This window comes from Sturnus vulgaris, chromosome Z (assembly GCF_052056855.1).
Source record: "Sturnus vulgaris isolate bStuVul1 chromosome Z, bStuVul1.hap1, whole genome shotgun sequence".
Classification (NCBI taxonomy): Eukaryota; Metazoa; Chordata; class Aves; order Passeriformes; family Sturnidae; genus Sturnus; species Sturnus vulgaris.
The window spans coordinates 46,534,785-46,550,739 of NC_142283.1; the positions used below are offsets into that span (position 1 = coordinate 46,534,785).

General features: G+C 34.3%; 1 protein-coding gene across 4 annotated transcripts in view; it reads right to left on the reverse strand.

Annotated features, from left to right (window-relative positions):
* Window positions 1–15,955, reverse strand: part of VPS13A (vacuolar protein sorting 13 homolog A) — a 106,982-nt gene that overhangs the window by 26,273 nt on the left and 64,754 nt on the right. For 2 of the 4 annotated variants that reach the window (XM_088157082.1, XM_088157085.1), the window contains exons 45-56: window positions 15,359–15,519; window positions 14,163–14,266; window positions 12,641–12,935; window positions 11,113–11,508; window positions 10,218–10,322; window positions 9,979–10,125; window positions 6,526–6,564; window positions 5,403–5,531; window positions 4,590–4,720; window positions 2,995–3,124; window positions 2,408–2,643; window positions 261–414 (exon numbers count right to left, since the gene is read on the reverse strand). In XM_088157082.1, coding sequence (XP_088013208.1) covers window positions 261–414; window positions 2,408–2,643; window positions 2,995–3,124; window positions 4,590–4,720; window positions 5,403–5,531; window positions 6,526–6,564; window positions 9,979–10,125; window positions 10,218–10,322; window positions 11,113–11,508; window positions 12,641–12,935; window positions 14,163–14,266; window positions 15,359–15,519 — 2,027 coding nt within the window. The remainder of the gene's footprint in view (window positions 1–260; window positions 415–2,407; window positions 2,644–2,994; window positions 3,125–4,589; window positions 4,721–5,402; window positions 5,532–6,525; window positions 6,565–9,978; window positions 10,126–10,217; window positions 10,323–11,112; window positions 11,509–12,640; window positions 12,936–14,162; window positions 14,267–15,358; window positions 15,520–15,955) is intronic. The other 2 variants (XM_088157083.1, XM_014868795.2) reach the window with 1 other exon arrangement.

Consider the following 15,955-nt stretch of genomic DNA (forward strand, 5'->3'; position numbering starts at 1 on the left):
AGCAACACAACCTCCAAAAATATTACACCTCAATTTCAAAGTCAGGCACTAACAACAAAAGGTCTGTAGGAAGATATCAAAAGTTTGTGGGATTTTTCCTGCATTTTTTAAATAGAGATAAAGAAGTGTTTTCAAATGGAGTAGGTAAATCAATCATCTCAAATTTCACCATAAGTTTTATCAAAGACATCAAAATTAATATATTATCTTTTTCTTGAACATACATATAAACAATAGAATTAGAGAACTATCAGTATTACCAAAACATTAGATTCCAACTCAATAATTTTATTTTCTGAAGGACTTAGCTCACTGTAATCTCTGAATTCTTGTTCTAATTTATCAATTTGCTTGACACTCATTGGTCTCCATCTTGACTTCTTCTTGGGTTTTGTCTCCCACACGACATCAGAACTTCGAAAACAAAACAAAGAACCGAAAGAGGATTAGCTTTTTGAAAACAAGTTTTCAAAACCACACCCACTTTAGTGTGACTTTTAATAGATTGTAACTAGGGAATGAGAAGCCACAACATAAAGCACTACTGTAGCAAACAGAAGCACCCAAATCACGCATTGCCTTCTTGGTACTAAGCAGAAGCCAGTCTCTCCAATATGATGAAGAAAAAAAGAAATTAACAAGTCTGTGTAACTCCCCACTTTGATGAAGAAGGGTATGTAGAGATACTGAAGGAAGTTCAATTCCAGCAGTACTGCCATCCATTGTTCTACAATCTCAATGTAGCTTTTTGCTTATAGTCCTGCATTTGTTTTTGCACTTTAAATTTACTAAAAATTGAAAAGTTCAAGTCAAGACAAAAATGCCTCCTGCACTGTGTCTTATTTTTGACAGCTTGTTTATTTAGTCTTTCCATCTAAAACCAATAGGTGGTGATTTTGTTTTATGTTTCCTCTACTGATTTCGTGGTGGGAGTTTGGGTTTGTTTCTTGTTTGTTGTTTTTTAAAATGTTATCCTTTCTTCTGTCTCTGTTTTATTAATACAAATAATTAATCAACTTTAAAGGGCATTAGACATTTTTCCACCGCCTCTATGAGAAGCTCTGTGCCTGATTTCACCTTATAAACAAACTTAAAACATAAAATAGGGCACAAACCAACACTGTATCAGGCAGGTAGAACATCCTTCTTTCCACAGATTACTCTATAGTCTACAAATACGTAGCTTTTCAGACACAGCCACATAACCTCTTTTAGTTACACCTGTGTCTGCGTTGAGACACATCAATGGCAGAAAAAAGAAGGTGAGCTGAAGTTCAAAACAACAAAAACTACAAAAAAGAGTAGTGTCTTCATTGCTGAGAGTTCCCCACCCCTTATTTTTTTCTACCTTTTTAGGTTTTGGGGTTTTTTTGTTTCTCCTAAAAAAACAGGAAGCCAATTTCAACAGTACTGTCATCCATTTTCAAGAAATTTGATATCTCATCAGGGTTTGACAAGGAAACAAAACTAACTATAAGCACTACTAGACTAATGACTATGGATGACTGCTTTCAAAGAAAAACCAACTTAGTGAAATCCCAACACTACTGCAAATCTTGGCAATTAGCTGCCACTGTTTCCACTATGTCTAAATATCAGAGCACAGTTTCTCAGATGAGGGCAGGGACTGAAATTTTCTTATAAATGACGGATGTGATTACGTGAAGCCTATGCGTATGAGAAGTTCATATTTGTTTGTTTTTCAGTTCAATGCGAAGAATTAATCAAGAAAAAAACTCTCACTCTGTCAACCTCATTACAGTGAATAAGAAGAAGTGTGTGGATTATGGCAATTATATTCAAGTGTCCCTTGATGATTCCAAAGAGACCCTGTTCAAATATATGACAGCATACACTTCCAAAGCATTACATAGTTTCTTTCCTGCTTCTCTCTGAAATATTATAGTAGGAAACCCAAGCAGTAAAGCACTGGATCACCATATTAATCAACCAAAACTAAAGGGACCTACAAGTTTTTGCATCAAAATTTCCAGTGCAGAATTCAGCTGTTTTGTAGTGAAGATAACAAAACCCACTGAAACAAACTATTCACAGAACTTACTCCTTAAAACTCTATTATCACTTCTTAAAATAAGTGGTCAGGAAATATTTTCTGTTCAGTGTTTTGGGAAGTCTGCCACACAGAGTTACAAATACATGTTCCAAAACCACATACATCTAAATACAGTTAGCATATGCATTAGTACAAAACACAGTGAAAACACTTCTCTTGATAGCAGGAAAAGATAGTGATTAGGTTCGAATATTATTAACCCAGACGTCTTTTTGCTCCTTCAACACAAGCCAAAATAAAATTCACAGAGTGAAGTTAAACATTAAAGTTAAACATTAAAGTTAAACACTTATACTGAAGTTAAACGTTTTATGTTGTGGCATACAAAGTTACCTTGTAATTCCAATATAGGACACCTCTTGTTTTGTATAATTATTAACCAACGAAATTCCAACGTCTTGCAAAGACAGAACAATTTCTTGTTCTGCTAGTTCTGCTTTTACACTTTCGTATGTCAATTTAAATACATTCTCATCTTCAGTGATCAGAACAATACGCTGCAAACCTTCATAAAATGACATGAAATAGACAGCTTTTCTAGAATCCACAGTGAGTATGTCCATTTTGTCCTACAAACAAGAGAGGAAATGTTTTTACAACTCTTAATCATTCTACTTTACATAAAAATGCTGGAGTCTTAACAATACAACAACAGAAGACATTCTTTTAAGGTACAGGGAAAAAAGTAATTACAAAGTTTTATGACAGCCTCTCACCCCACACACGCACACTTTTCAACTGAAGACTGCTTACTGGCACAAGCTCTGGCAAACAAAGTGTTGATACTGTTCTGTGTTAAGAACTCATATATGAGACTTGTGATCATAGTCATTAAATACAAAGTTTCATGCATACACTGATGAACAGACATATAAAGAATCACACACCACTAAAAGGAGATTTTGATAAAAAAATAATACCTCTTTTGGGCCAATTTCCTCTGTTCTATTTCCACATCTCCATTTTAATTTCCTAGATCCTGTTGGGTCTGCCCAAGTATACAGTACTGCCTTATTTGGCTGAAGATAGTCTTCCAATTCACTGAGGGAGCTAGAAGAAAGTATTTTTAAATTCAAATGTCCATGAATATTTTGTGTCAATGACCTTGCATTCTAGAATTTCAACAAGAATATGAATTATATTTTCAAGTAATGAAAACAGAACAAAAATAATGTTATGCATGAAAAAACATGCACACGAACATTCTCAGAACAATAATAAGAATGAGGGTTTGTACTTCAAAATACGTACATACACTTTAAAAATAAATTATATTCAGTAGATTTTATATACTCATTTTCTTCCCCACTTTGTGATCAACATTTTCAAACAAATGTGTTTTAATCTCCATTCCCTCTCACATATAGTTAAAAACTTGCAGAATTGTCTTCTACAGCTCTCTGGAAGGAGTTACCCCAGGAGAGTAAGTGGAGAGATGCTGACCTCTGCTTGCTGGGATCCAGTGATTTGAACCATTCCCCTACATTCAACGCTGTGCCAGCGTTGGGAGCCAGGGGAGGTTTAGACTGGACATTAGGAAGATTTTCTTTCAAAACTGGAACAGGCTTTCTTGAGAGGCAGGAGATGCCCCAAGCCCTTGACTTGGATAACACCCTTAATAACATGCTTTAACTTTTGATCAGACCTCAAGTGGTCAGGAAGTTGGACTAAATGATAGGCCCTTCCACTCTAAATGCTGTATTCTGTTCTAATTAAACTGAAACTTGGGATGCCCACAATTAACCTAAAAAGATAACATTTACTAATCTTTACAGAGAAAAACCAAACTAAACAATCATTCCTCAGGCAAACAGAAAGCAAACAGGATTTGACTAGTAACTCTTCCACTTTCCAAATAAAAATCTTAAAACAACACTTCTCTGACTGAAGGGAATACAATATAGGTTGTTTGTATTTTAAAAAAGAAATAGTTCAAGAATGCTGCAGGTATACACTTCTTAGCATTGCACAGTATCTGCATACAGTGGCAAAGCATTATAAGGACATTACAGGTAGAGAATAAAGTAACTCTGTGCAGGTACAGAAGTGAATATTCACTCACTGAAGAAAACCAGTATTTGTTAAAATTATCTTAGTTTCATCCTGGCTTGGCAAAGTTTATGTAACTACCTCTCACAGCCCCTACATCACATAACTTTAACCCATTCTTTCAGATAAATCTCTTTTGTTACTTATTCTGCACAGTGAGCACCTGTACAGTTCCAGAAAAGCACATCCTTTGCCCCCCAGCAGGAATGTACATGTCACAAGGCCACAAAATTCATATAAAAAACCACCACAAAACAGCTCACCTGTAGAACTACCTAGCACTATATAACATTGCAAACAATTCATTGTCTTCCATTTACCAAGCAAGAGATTTTTGGGTCCTCTGACAAAATTTGACAGCCATTACTTTTAAACAGGCTTCTTTAGAAAATGCAGGCTTACAATATACAAAATTATAGTCACATGTCTCCATGCAAACGTCCACACTAAACCTTTTCATACATACCTTTGTCCATACTCAATATCCTCTTTGGTGTGGTTTATCAACAGAAATGGAGCTGCACCATCATGGTAATTAGAAAATGTAATCACTGTGGAATGTTCAGTCAGATTGACATCCACTGCAATTCCTCCGAGCTATCAGTTGTAAAAATTATGAAAATAAATAATGGTGGAACGGATTTCCAGCAAAGCAAATGTAATTTAAATATTTTGAAAAACTTTTCCTCTCATCATAAGAAAAAGCTATCATGCAGTAAAACTAGCCATTTTACCACATCTTCAAAATATGTCCTTGATCTAAATACTAAGTAGAAGGTATTACACATAGTAATTAAAACTATGCAGGAGTTCTGTACTGTGAAAAGTTAGACTGGTAGTAGACTAACCTTCCATATTACAAGCCTACACTTCGATGCCCTCAAGAACATTATATTACAAAAACCAGTCACTACTTAAAAACTACTGCTAGGTGAGACTATCAGCAACATACAAGTAAATTTATGAGAGTCAAAGTTACTTTTCAGAGAAATTAATATTAATAATAGAACTAATATTACTACTTCTCACAAAGAATACTTGCACAACAATCTGTATTTTAGCTCCCCAGAAGTGCTCCCCAGAGAAGCACTTAAAACAGAATACCTACTTATATCTGTTTGTACACACACAGAAAAGAGAGCATGAGAATGTATAAACACTTCTCAGCTAAGGCTTTGCAATACTTGATTGCATGGGAAAATAAACTTTTGAGAATGAAAATGAAAAAGTGATTTATGCTGTTCTATCTAACATGTAAACACGGCAGGCAATATGTTACCTTATTGTCCAAATGCAATAAAAGACAGTTTTCTTGCTGATCAAAATTTATCTTCTTTGGAGGGAGATCAGAATTTTCTACTCTAACAAGCAATTTGTTGGCATCATTTTCAGGCCAAAAGGGAATGCACTAGAAAAGAAAAATGAGAAATTTCCAAGTGAGAATACAAATGAGGCATTAAATGCATTCACATTAGCCCAAAATTAATCTACTAAATTCCATCCAAAAATGTATCCGTTAGGATCAGAAACCCTATTTTAAAACCCTAAAAGTTATTACTTACCTGAATACAAAAAACTGAAAGAAAGTCAAGAAATAATTCAGACTACTGTGAAGAAAGTGAGGAGTTAAGGAGCGAAAGAGGAAACAGTAAGACTTCATTCACAAAAATAAGTACATTAAAAATGGATAAAATACATAAAATCCAGAGTATAAAATAGCCACAGCATTGAAAATGCCAAGCTTAGTAAAATAAGAGACGAAACTGTTCTTCCATTAGCAGACCTGTTTCCAAAGAAGTATAAATTTCAAATCAATCTTACAGTGACAAGGAATGACAAAACATGATATTAGCATTAATGCCACCCCAGAGTGACTTGAGTACACAACACATCAGCTACTGGCAGTCCTTTTAACAGTGTTTCATACATATTTAAAAGTAGATATACACACATAGGTGTATGGGTATAAAACACACAGTACAGAGCCTTAGGCAGCTAAATCAGAGTATGTTCTGCTATTCACATTCACAACTGAAATCATAACCATTATGGACTTAAAAATCTCAAAGACAATCTCTCTTCAATAGTTTATTTGCTAAATGGAGACAACCAGGAAATAGGGAAGACAAAAGTTTTAATAGTAACTAATGAAAAGTCTCTAACTAATTAATATAGTCCTGCCATGAGAACAAGCTATGATTAACAGTAACTCTCAGCTATCAACAGCCAAAGTCTTTTTAGATAGACCATCTATCCTGTATTTCAAACAGTTGACATGCAGCATCCTAAATTTTAGAACCATTTTTCTCTAACATAGTTTAAGAAATGAGATGCCCATATTTAATTGCATCTGAATCCTAGAATTAATTCTTCAGTGGTGAAAGACTAGTTCACTAACTTACCATGCCACTAAGTTCCCTTTCCCATTGTTTCTCACACCACAGGAAGCAGGAAGACAAAGGAAAAAAATATAGTTAAACGGTAAGATTGAAGGTGTTATTTACATCAACATGTATTCCATAGACAAAGGAAATTTAAATTGTGTTGTAAACTATAATAAAACACAGCATGTAAGCCTCAAAGCAGAATTAATTGAGCCCAGAGGAAATTCGAGGAGAATCAGTCAACAGCAAATGGAAGTTTAAAATCCAAACCAAGTAAATAAAAATGATTGGCTAAACAAGACATTACCTAGTCAACTACAGAGAATTGAATTTTTTTGGTAGTAGACTTTAGACACAGATTGTGTCACGTAACGTTGTTTTCAAGCCTTTTACCACACACTTGCTAAGTGCTTCACTAGATGTTATATTTATACAACAATTTTGCTTCCACAGTGGGATCTTAAATTTATATTTAGTAGTGATCTTACAAATAATCTTCAGCAATGTCTTCTTTCTCTAAGGATATTTGTTGATCAACTGCCTTGCACTATACATAGTTCAAAGGACTGTCCTTAGCAAGTCACTGCACACTAATCACTGTCCAATGAATTCTATTGTAATCTTTGAAGAACAGTGGATTTTTCTAAAAATAGTGATTAAGGTTTCTGATATATTTACTACATTCCAGGCAGAGAAGATGTCTCAGAGATTAGTTCTACATAAGAATTGCTTTCTTTCCTGAAAAGACAAGCTATCTGTCACTAAGAAAGAAGAGTGAATTAAAAAAAACAAATCAGCAGGAAAGTTCCCGCTTAACTTAAAATGACAAAAAGTAGAATAGTGGGAGCAAGCCAAAATGTGCATTAAAATTTCTGCAAGCTGCTTTGTTTTTTGAAGATCAACCTAATGTAAGAGACTTATGTGAGAAATACTCAAAAAAAATCACAGGCATTAGTTAAAAATCTAGACTAGCAGAATAGCAGAGCTCCCCATCTCAGCAACAAGATCAGATCGAAACTTGCTCCTGGAAATTGTTCTGGATTTAAAACAGAGATAGACCTAAGAAAGACCAATATAGGCTTGATACTACCTACATTTAGGAGACATGAAAAATATATTGGATTAGGCAACTGAATGATAAAAGAAAAACCCTGGCAGACCAAATTGTCACGACATGGACTTTCAGAAACTGCCTATCAAAGGAAAAATACCGACACAATGTGAAAACAGGCTTTAGAAGGGGATAGAGATTCTTCTTTTGACCTGTACTGTTCTATTTGATAAACTGCCATATCTAACCTTTTAGAAGTTTTTAAGAGTGATCCTAAGATCCACGATTATTCCCTGGATACTTTATTACCGAAAAGACTAAGATTAATCAATACAATTACAAAACATGTAAGAAACACTGACATTTGTGGGACAAACTAGAAACTCCTGCAGGCCTACAAATAAAATAGACAACATAGGAAACCTAGAGATGATATAAGCAGAATGTATTTCAACTTTAATAACTATTACCTTTGTGTAGTTTTTGCCGAAATTTCAGAACTTTCTGTAAATATTTTGGCTTGTTCTAATAGCAAAGCTATATCAAATATTAATCACAAAACAAGAAATAACACCATCTGACCATACTTCCTAGGAATTAGAAATTAGATATGAAGGTATCCATATCACTACACATACACTACTATGGTGATATAGTCGTTTCAGATCTTTATCAATAAACTAGACTCGGAATCATACATGTAAAGAACTCAAAAACTACGTAAGGCCAAGCAAAAGTTTAGTTCAGAAGAACATAAGAATATTAGGAAAGAGAACCAACAGGCTTATGTCAAACAGTCTACTGTTGAGAAAAAGCAAAGAAACTTTTTTTTTGAAAATAATAAGTATCATGAAAAGCTGAACTGACTTCAACGTCTAAAGATCTAAACATCTTTATGCACACTTAACAAAAGCACAATGGAACAACATATCAATTTCAGTTACTGAAATAATGCTACTTAAATGACATGTTTTTAATGACTGTATCATTAAAGACAATATATACAGCTAAGGAGCATGTACTGAAGATACCAAAAAAGTAATAGCAAGATCTAGTTAGGAATCTCATTGAATATATTCTTTTAACTCTAGCAATTTGGTTTGTAAACATTTTTAGTAACTACTTAGACTATTTACAATGCTGATATTGAGGTGATGGAGTGTACCCAAAGACTGGCAATGGAGCTGCTAAAGGATCTGGAGCACAAGTCCTATAAGGAGTGGCTGAGGGAGATGGGATTATTTAGTCTGGAGAAAAGGAGACTCAGAGGCCACCTTATCACTCTCTACAACTTGCCTGAAAGAAGGATGTAGCAAAGTGGGGACCAGTCTCCAAGCATCGGGGCCAAAGGAAACAGCCTCAGCTGGCACCAGAGGATATTTAAAGTGGCTGTGAGGAAAATTTTCTAAACTAAAGAGGAAGTCTGGCATTAGAATGACTCCAGGGAAGTGGTAGAATCACTATTACTGGAGGTGTTAAAAAAAATTGTGGATGTGGCATTTGGGGATCTATTTTTGTGGTGACTCATTTATGGTAGTGCCAGGTTTGTGGCTTGACTTGATACATTATCTTAGAAATCTTTTTCAAGTTTAGCAATCCTATACTTTGAAGATTCTAAAGGAAATCGACTGAGCCTTCAACCATACTATCTGTTAGGCTAAACTCTGTTTTGGATAATGCTCTTGTCAAAGGGGAAGGGGAAGGATTTCACTCTTCCCAGAAGGCACTACAGATCACTTACAGCTTTAAGAAATCTCCAACACTGGCCCAAACAAGTGCTGCTTTTCCTAGTGTCCTGCAGAAAAGCACAGTGGCCCCAAGACCCAACACACATACAAAGCATAATTGGTGATACTGCAGTGCCAACAGCCAAGATCCACACCCAGTCTGCAACAGACTCTGCAGCACAGACAAAAGCCCTAAACCCATTTTCACACCACTTGGCCTGAGGGCCAGGGATCTCTTTCTAGAAGTATGGGCTGAACACTTAAAAGCAGCAGTGAGACCAAATCCTGAAGAACCATTTAGATCTCTCTGAACTGATCCACACGATGGAATTTCTTCCTGCATGCCAGGTCAGCCAAAATATTCTACCACATACTACTGCTAAACTGAACAGAAGCTCTAGTGCCACTGTAGAGAGATTATAAAGTAATAATATAATATAGTAAAGGTCTTTTTCTTGTACTATTTATGACAAGGTGACAGAATAAAAAATTCCAATTACAATGTAAACCAGCTTTACAGTATGTCCTAATGCAACACTGAGAAATGGTAAAGGACACAGATGGTTTATTGAAAAAGCATGGTATAGTCAGGCATTGTCATGGAACACTACATATGGCTCATGTTTTCCATCAGTTCAAACCAGTTATTTTCTTTAGAGACACAACTTGCAATAGGTTCCATTATAAGTTTACCTGTTGCAAAACAATGGGAATCCACTTTTCCTTGCCTTCTTCAGCTACTTCCAAAGTGTATGTACTTCTATTTGAAATCATAAAAAATGGAGTGAAGGTTACAATTCTAGTAATATTGAAACTGCTGTTGTTTATGGTGACACCAACCTGTGAACAGAAAGACATTATTTTAAGTACATTTTTTAAACCCCATTTATATCTCCTGAAAATAATGAATTTGAAAGATAAATTTAACTCACTTGATATTCCTTTTTATGACTCTTGCATTTCACAGAACCATGGCTTCCAACAGTGTCCAGTGAAAACTGATCAGACAGTTCACTGTCAGTTACCCTAAGCTGCACCTGTGAAGAAGCATCCAGAATTAATTTTCAATTTAAAAGTCACTGACAACATTTAAAACTTATATGTATGAAGTAAGCATAAACATAAATGGAAATACTGGTGTTTCTATCCAAAAGTTAAGACATAACAACTGCCAGTATCATCTCAGAAATGTTTTTTCTACCATGCTTAGTTATGACTCACGTGGAATAAGCATTTTAAGTGTATGACATTCCAAAAGAAGCAATCACATAAAGATGACTTAAAAAGCATCATAATTAAAATTTCAAAGGAAAATCAGTGCACTCATGTAATCTTGCTCATACCATTCATCCATCAATAACATTCAGCAATAAAAAAACTCAGGAAACTCAAATGGTAAGTTTAACCTTAGCATTCTATGAACCTAGAACCAATCTACCAACCACCATTGCAAGTACTAATTTTTCAAGTAGCATTCATTGTTCAAGTACCACAGCTTTACATTTCCTACACAATTGGTATGTCTTATTTGGAATAAGAACCTTTATTGATACAGTTGAAATGTAAAAGGAATTTGTTTTATTTAGAAAACACTTTGCAATGTACATCTTTCAAAGTGAGGATCTCTTCCTTAACAACACCCCTGATAATGTAAATTTCCTATCTCAAGCATATTTGACAACACGCTTATTTTGAACATTGTTTTTAGACAGAAATATTATAGGTTTCAAGCCCTTTACAGCGCATAGGATAGAGTAAATACATTTTAAAGAGTAAAAATGCTTTCAATTCAACAACATAAGCTGTCAGGTTTGCAAAATACAATACCTTGTTATTTTGAAGGAAGTTTTTAGGCTGAAAAGAAAAAAGGAGTGGCTTTTTGTAATCTGGAGGATGCTTGCGGTGAATACCATCTGCTTTGTATTGTAACATTCGACCGGTTTTATTCACCATCCAGTAGGGACTGTGAATTGCTATTATCATCTGCCCAGTTGTGTAGGTCACATGAACAGCAATATCCAGTTCAGTCTTATCCAGCTCTGTGACACAGTGAAATGTTGTGAAGCTGATATCAGGCAGATTGCTTTTTACATGGTACTCGCTTCTCCAGTTTTGATCAAGGTAGTTAAGCAACTGCAAATCTAGTTTTGTTTGGTCCAAGACTGCATTATGAATCTGGGCAGAACATCCTTCTTGTAGAGTGTCATATTTGTTCCCATTTCCCTTAGAAAGACAAGCAGACACCAAACAGGATACACTTACATTAATCACATACAAAATTCATATCAACTTTTATTTTTTAGCTAGCTTTAAATATTAAAATACAAGCTTTTTAGGCACAATTTTAAAATACCTTTTGTGCTATTTAACTATGTTACTTTCCTAAACATTTAGCTTAAAACAACATTTTGCCAAGAGAACCTTAATGTATGGTCATCACTATCCAAATCAAAAAGCCCACCCGTCACCAAATTCAAACACACTTAATATCTTTAAATGACAAATTTCCTCAACACAGTATTTTCCTCACTAAATTTAAATTGGTAAAAGACATACAGAGCCTGTTGCTTCCATACATTTGGCACAAGCTACAGTCTCCAGTCCTAGTAACTGTTTATTTGTGATGAAGCTTTATTATTAGATTTTAGTATTTGAATTCAAATACTAAATATTAAGACCATCTGAAAAAATCTGACTCCCAACTTTATTTTTATTATCCTAAGCAACATCAGTGGGACACAATTATATCAGATCCATAGAATGAAATACAAAGGGCTGAGGAATCAACGTCTATGCTACATGTTTTAGGTATTTTACTCAAGACTATCTCTCATGTGGCACTGGAAAGAATGCCCATTAACAGTCAAAGTGCATCTGATTGTTTAATTTCATCTGGAAAGAATCTGAAGTCTGGCAATAGGCTGATGGCAAAAAGGCAGGCCTGTGAGAATTTGTTAAATGCATGTTGCTGCTGAAAGTCAGTGACTGCACTTAAAATGCTAACATAGGGTGATCGACTTGGCACAGTCTCAATAGAAAAAGCTGCACTATTTAGTTAGGCTGAAGTTGCACTTGGGCAACTGAGTGACTCTCACAGGGCCCAGCTGGTACAGTGTTAAGTTTTACTTTGAATATATATCTGAAGTATGGCTTAATGAACCACATTTCATATTCTGTGATAATATTTCAATTCTGGAAATATACTTTATTAGACTATGTAAGACTTGCCTTTGTAAGATCTGTGAACTTGCTTCACAAATATTCCACCAGAGCCCCCTTGTTTTAATCTCCATTTCAACCAGCGTTCACATTTTAAGTGGGAAATACCACTAAAATTCAAGCATTATGTAATTACCTCTACAGAATAAGTAATTTGGTAAGGAAGAAGATTGCGGAGAAGAACAGAAGGCCATAAATGAACAACGTATGGAAAATCCCATTCATCTTCTGCACCTAATGAAGTTGTCAATGAATCTTTTACAGGAACAATATTGATGACAAGTGATTGGTTAGTTGACTTCACAGATTGGCATTTCCTTTGTAATAGACTGTCAACATTTTTCATAATTTCATCAAACGTAATTCCTTCACACATATCATATTCTCCCACTCCGTTTTCATTGGCTAATGGCTGCAAACTCAATATGGATCTGTAAATGAAAACATTTTTAGACACTTAACACATGACTGAATGTTTCAAGTATAAAAAATACTATGCAACAGGGACATTCTAATACTATTTTTATTTAGGAAGATTTCTAGCAGTAGTTCATTGCCTGCCTTTATCTTGATTAAACAAGGAATCAAATGATGAACTAGATCCCAAAATTTCATACTGTTGGTAACAGCAGGGGTTTTTTATTCCATACCTCCACATGCTTCCCTTAGAAAGAAAAGGTTATTAGAGATTCTTATTAGGAGACTACTGAATTTCCTCACAAGTGCTGCTCTGTTCCTGTTCGGAGTTAAAGGTTTGGATTGACAGCTTTACTCCTAGAACAGATGTGCAGAAAGTGTCCTTCTTTTCAGTCACATTAAGCATCAAGTTAGTTCATGGATTATTTACACACATGGCTTTTATAAGGCAATTGCTTTAATTTAATACGGTGCTCCTGACTGAAATTTTTGTTGTTTTAACACATTTCCTGACTGCCTAGTGGAACTCATCTGCAAAATGAATCAGAACATCACTAAATCTTATACAGATGGTTAGATATATCAATGAATTAATGAATCTACAGTAAAACACAACTTAAGTAAGGAAGAAGATACAAAGCTTTTCCTGTAAAAAATAAGGAGAGTGTTTGGGAGAAAATAGAAGGAAGAAGTCTCTGCAACCATAAAAAATTCATCAAAGCAGATCTACCTACCTAAAACTTGGTAACAGTTTAGCTAAAATGTACATTCAAATTCATTGCAGTTATCCATTATTATGCCAAGTTTTTCTAAGGTTGATGAGTCTTTTTTTACATCTTTGATAAACTGTAAAGCTTTTAATCTTTTACTTCAGAATCAAACAATCAAAAGAAGTCTTTTCAGAAAAAAAAGAAAAAATCTGCACTAATTCACCGAATATCACTCAGTAAGAACTGTACTGTGTGAATTACAATCATTGTGTTCAAGAAGTACCCGAGCTTAGATTTTTAAAGTAGCTTAGCTAATTTAACTTGCTCATAAAAATGGATTTCAAAATACTTCCGATTCAACAATGAACTCAGATTACATGCTCTGAGAAGATCCTACATAACAATGACAGCACAGTATTATTTCAGTATTAGGTAGCAAGGGTAAACAATTTTTTTAGCATAATTATATGGATACAATAATCAAAAATGTATAAACATATTCTACAACAAAATTAAAGTACAATAAAGTACCTGTAAGAGGAAAAGGGTATGTTGAATTCATTTGCTGGTGAAGCAGTCCCTAAACATCTTCCTTCTTCAAAGACATTTAACGGGATTGAAAAGTGATTCCTTATCTAAGAAAAATAAAAATCCAGCAACACACATTAGGAAAAACCGTAAAGATAAAGTATATTTTGAGCTTAATAAAGCAAGGATGAGAAGTCTTGTTTTTCGTCTTATCCACATACCATTCAAGGTCAGTATTTCGGAAGAACTGTCTCTAAAACAGTAAATCTTTCTAAATGATCTGGTTGTGCAGTTTAATGCTACATTTTATTTATTAAATGAATATATTAACTGCAAAATGCTTTTCAGGGAGAACCAACAAGACTTTGAAAAACCAAAGACAAATAAATCTCAACTATATGGTAACTTTCCAAACAGTGGTCTCCTAAAAATATAACAGATACAAATTTCAAAAATCCATATCGTGAAAGTGTAAGAAGTCAGAACATTAAGGTTAAATCATTAATGTCTGTTCCAGGGCACATAGTTATCTTTCCTGCAAACATTCTTTTTTATTTATTTCAAGGTTAATTTAATGGCAATAATTAGCTCTTAGGAAAAAAAAATAGAAAATAACCAAACAGTAAAATTTTGCTATTCATCAAGTCATAAACCACTTTGAGTGAAAAAAGGCAACTGAAATGTAACAAGAACACAATTTGTATAGAACTGTAATATCTGATTCATCACTGTAGCTCTAAACCATATAATGTCTATCAAAAATACTATTTAATCAAAAGACATATACACTCAAAGGTCTCACTTTTCAACTGACACTGTACTAAACTTGAAAATAATGTACCAATGGTACAGGATGAAGAAAATTAAATAACCTAACTGAAAGATAACTTGTGGAACCAAGGTAAGATTAAAAGAAGTTTCATCACTTCATACAAAGCACATAGTTCAAGACCAAAATTCGAGCTAATATTAGTTAACATTACTAATGAATTATCCTGATCCAAAATCTGACTGATGTCCATCCGCATCCAACCCATTTGTCACTTTGAAAACGCTTTTTATTCTCAAAAAATCAAACACAAAGCCAAGTCATATGGACCATTCAGGTAAGTTTTTAAAACATATTTTTAAATGTTTATTTAAAGACTACAGGATCATTTTCATTCATTAGAAAATTAAAGGTATGGATATATAATGACCTGAATCGGGGAACGTATAGTTATCATCTTGCTTCCTTCAACAGTGTCAATTTGACTGACAATGGACCTTTCAACACCTGATTCCTCGTGTCTCACTTTGTAAATGCATCGACCCACTTTAGTCAATGGAATCTTTTCCACAGTAGAATGATTATGCGGACCTAGAATTTACAAGATGAAACATAAAACACTCAAAAGGAGCATAAAGAAATAGCTGAAAGACCAAAATGTGCATTCAATAGTTCTGTGTCATTCAATCTAATAATAAAAAAACGCCCACCAGATGAAAAAGTAAAATCAGCACTCTTAATATGCTGCTCTTGCAGGGTTACTAAGGAAACAGCAAAGATACTTTTCTTGACTCAAGAAAAAGAGTAAATGAGTCCATCATTCAAATATTTAAGTGGGTTTTGCTACTGGAAATAAAATTAGTGCTTCATAGGAAATGTTTACAAGATGTAACAGCTTATTAACAAGGTACAGGTCTAATATTGTAAAAACAATTCAACTGACGCATCATACGGTTGAGATTGAAAAGCTGCCAATTGCTACAATAAATCAATTCAAACTGTAAACACACCATTAAAAATAGCTAAA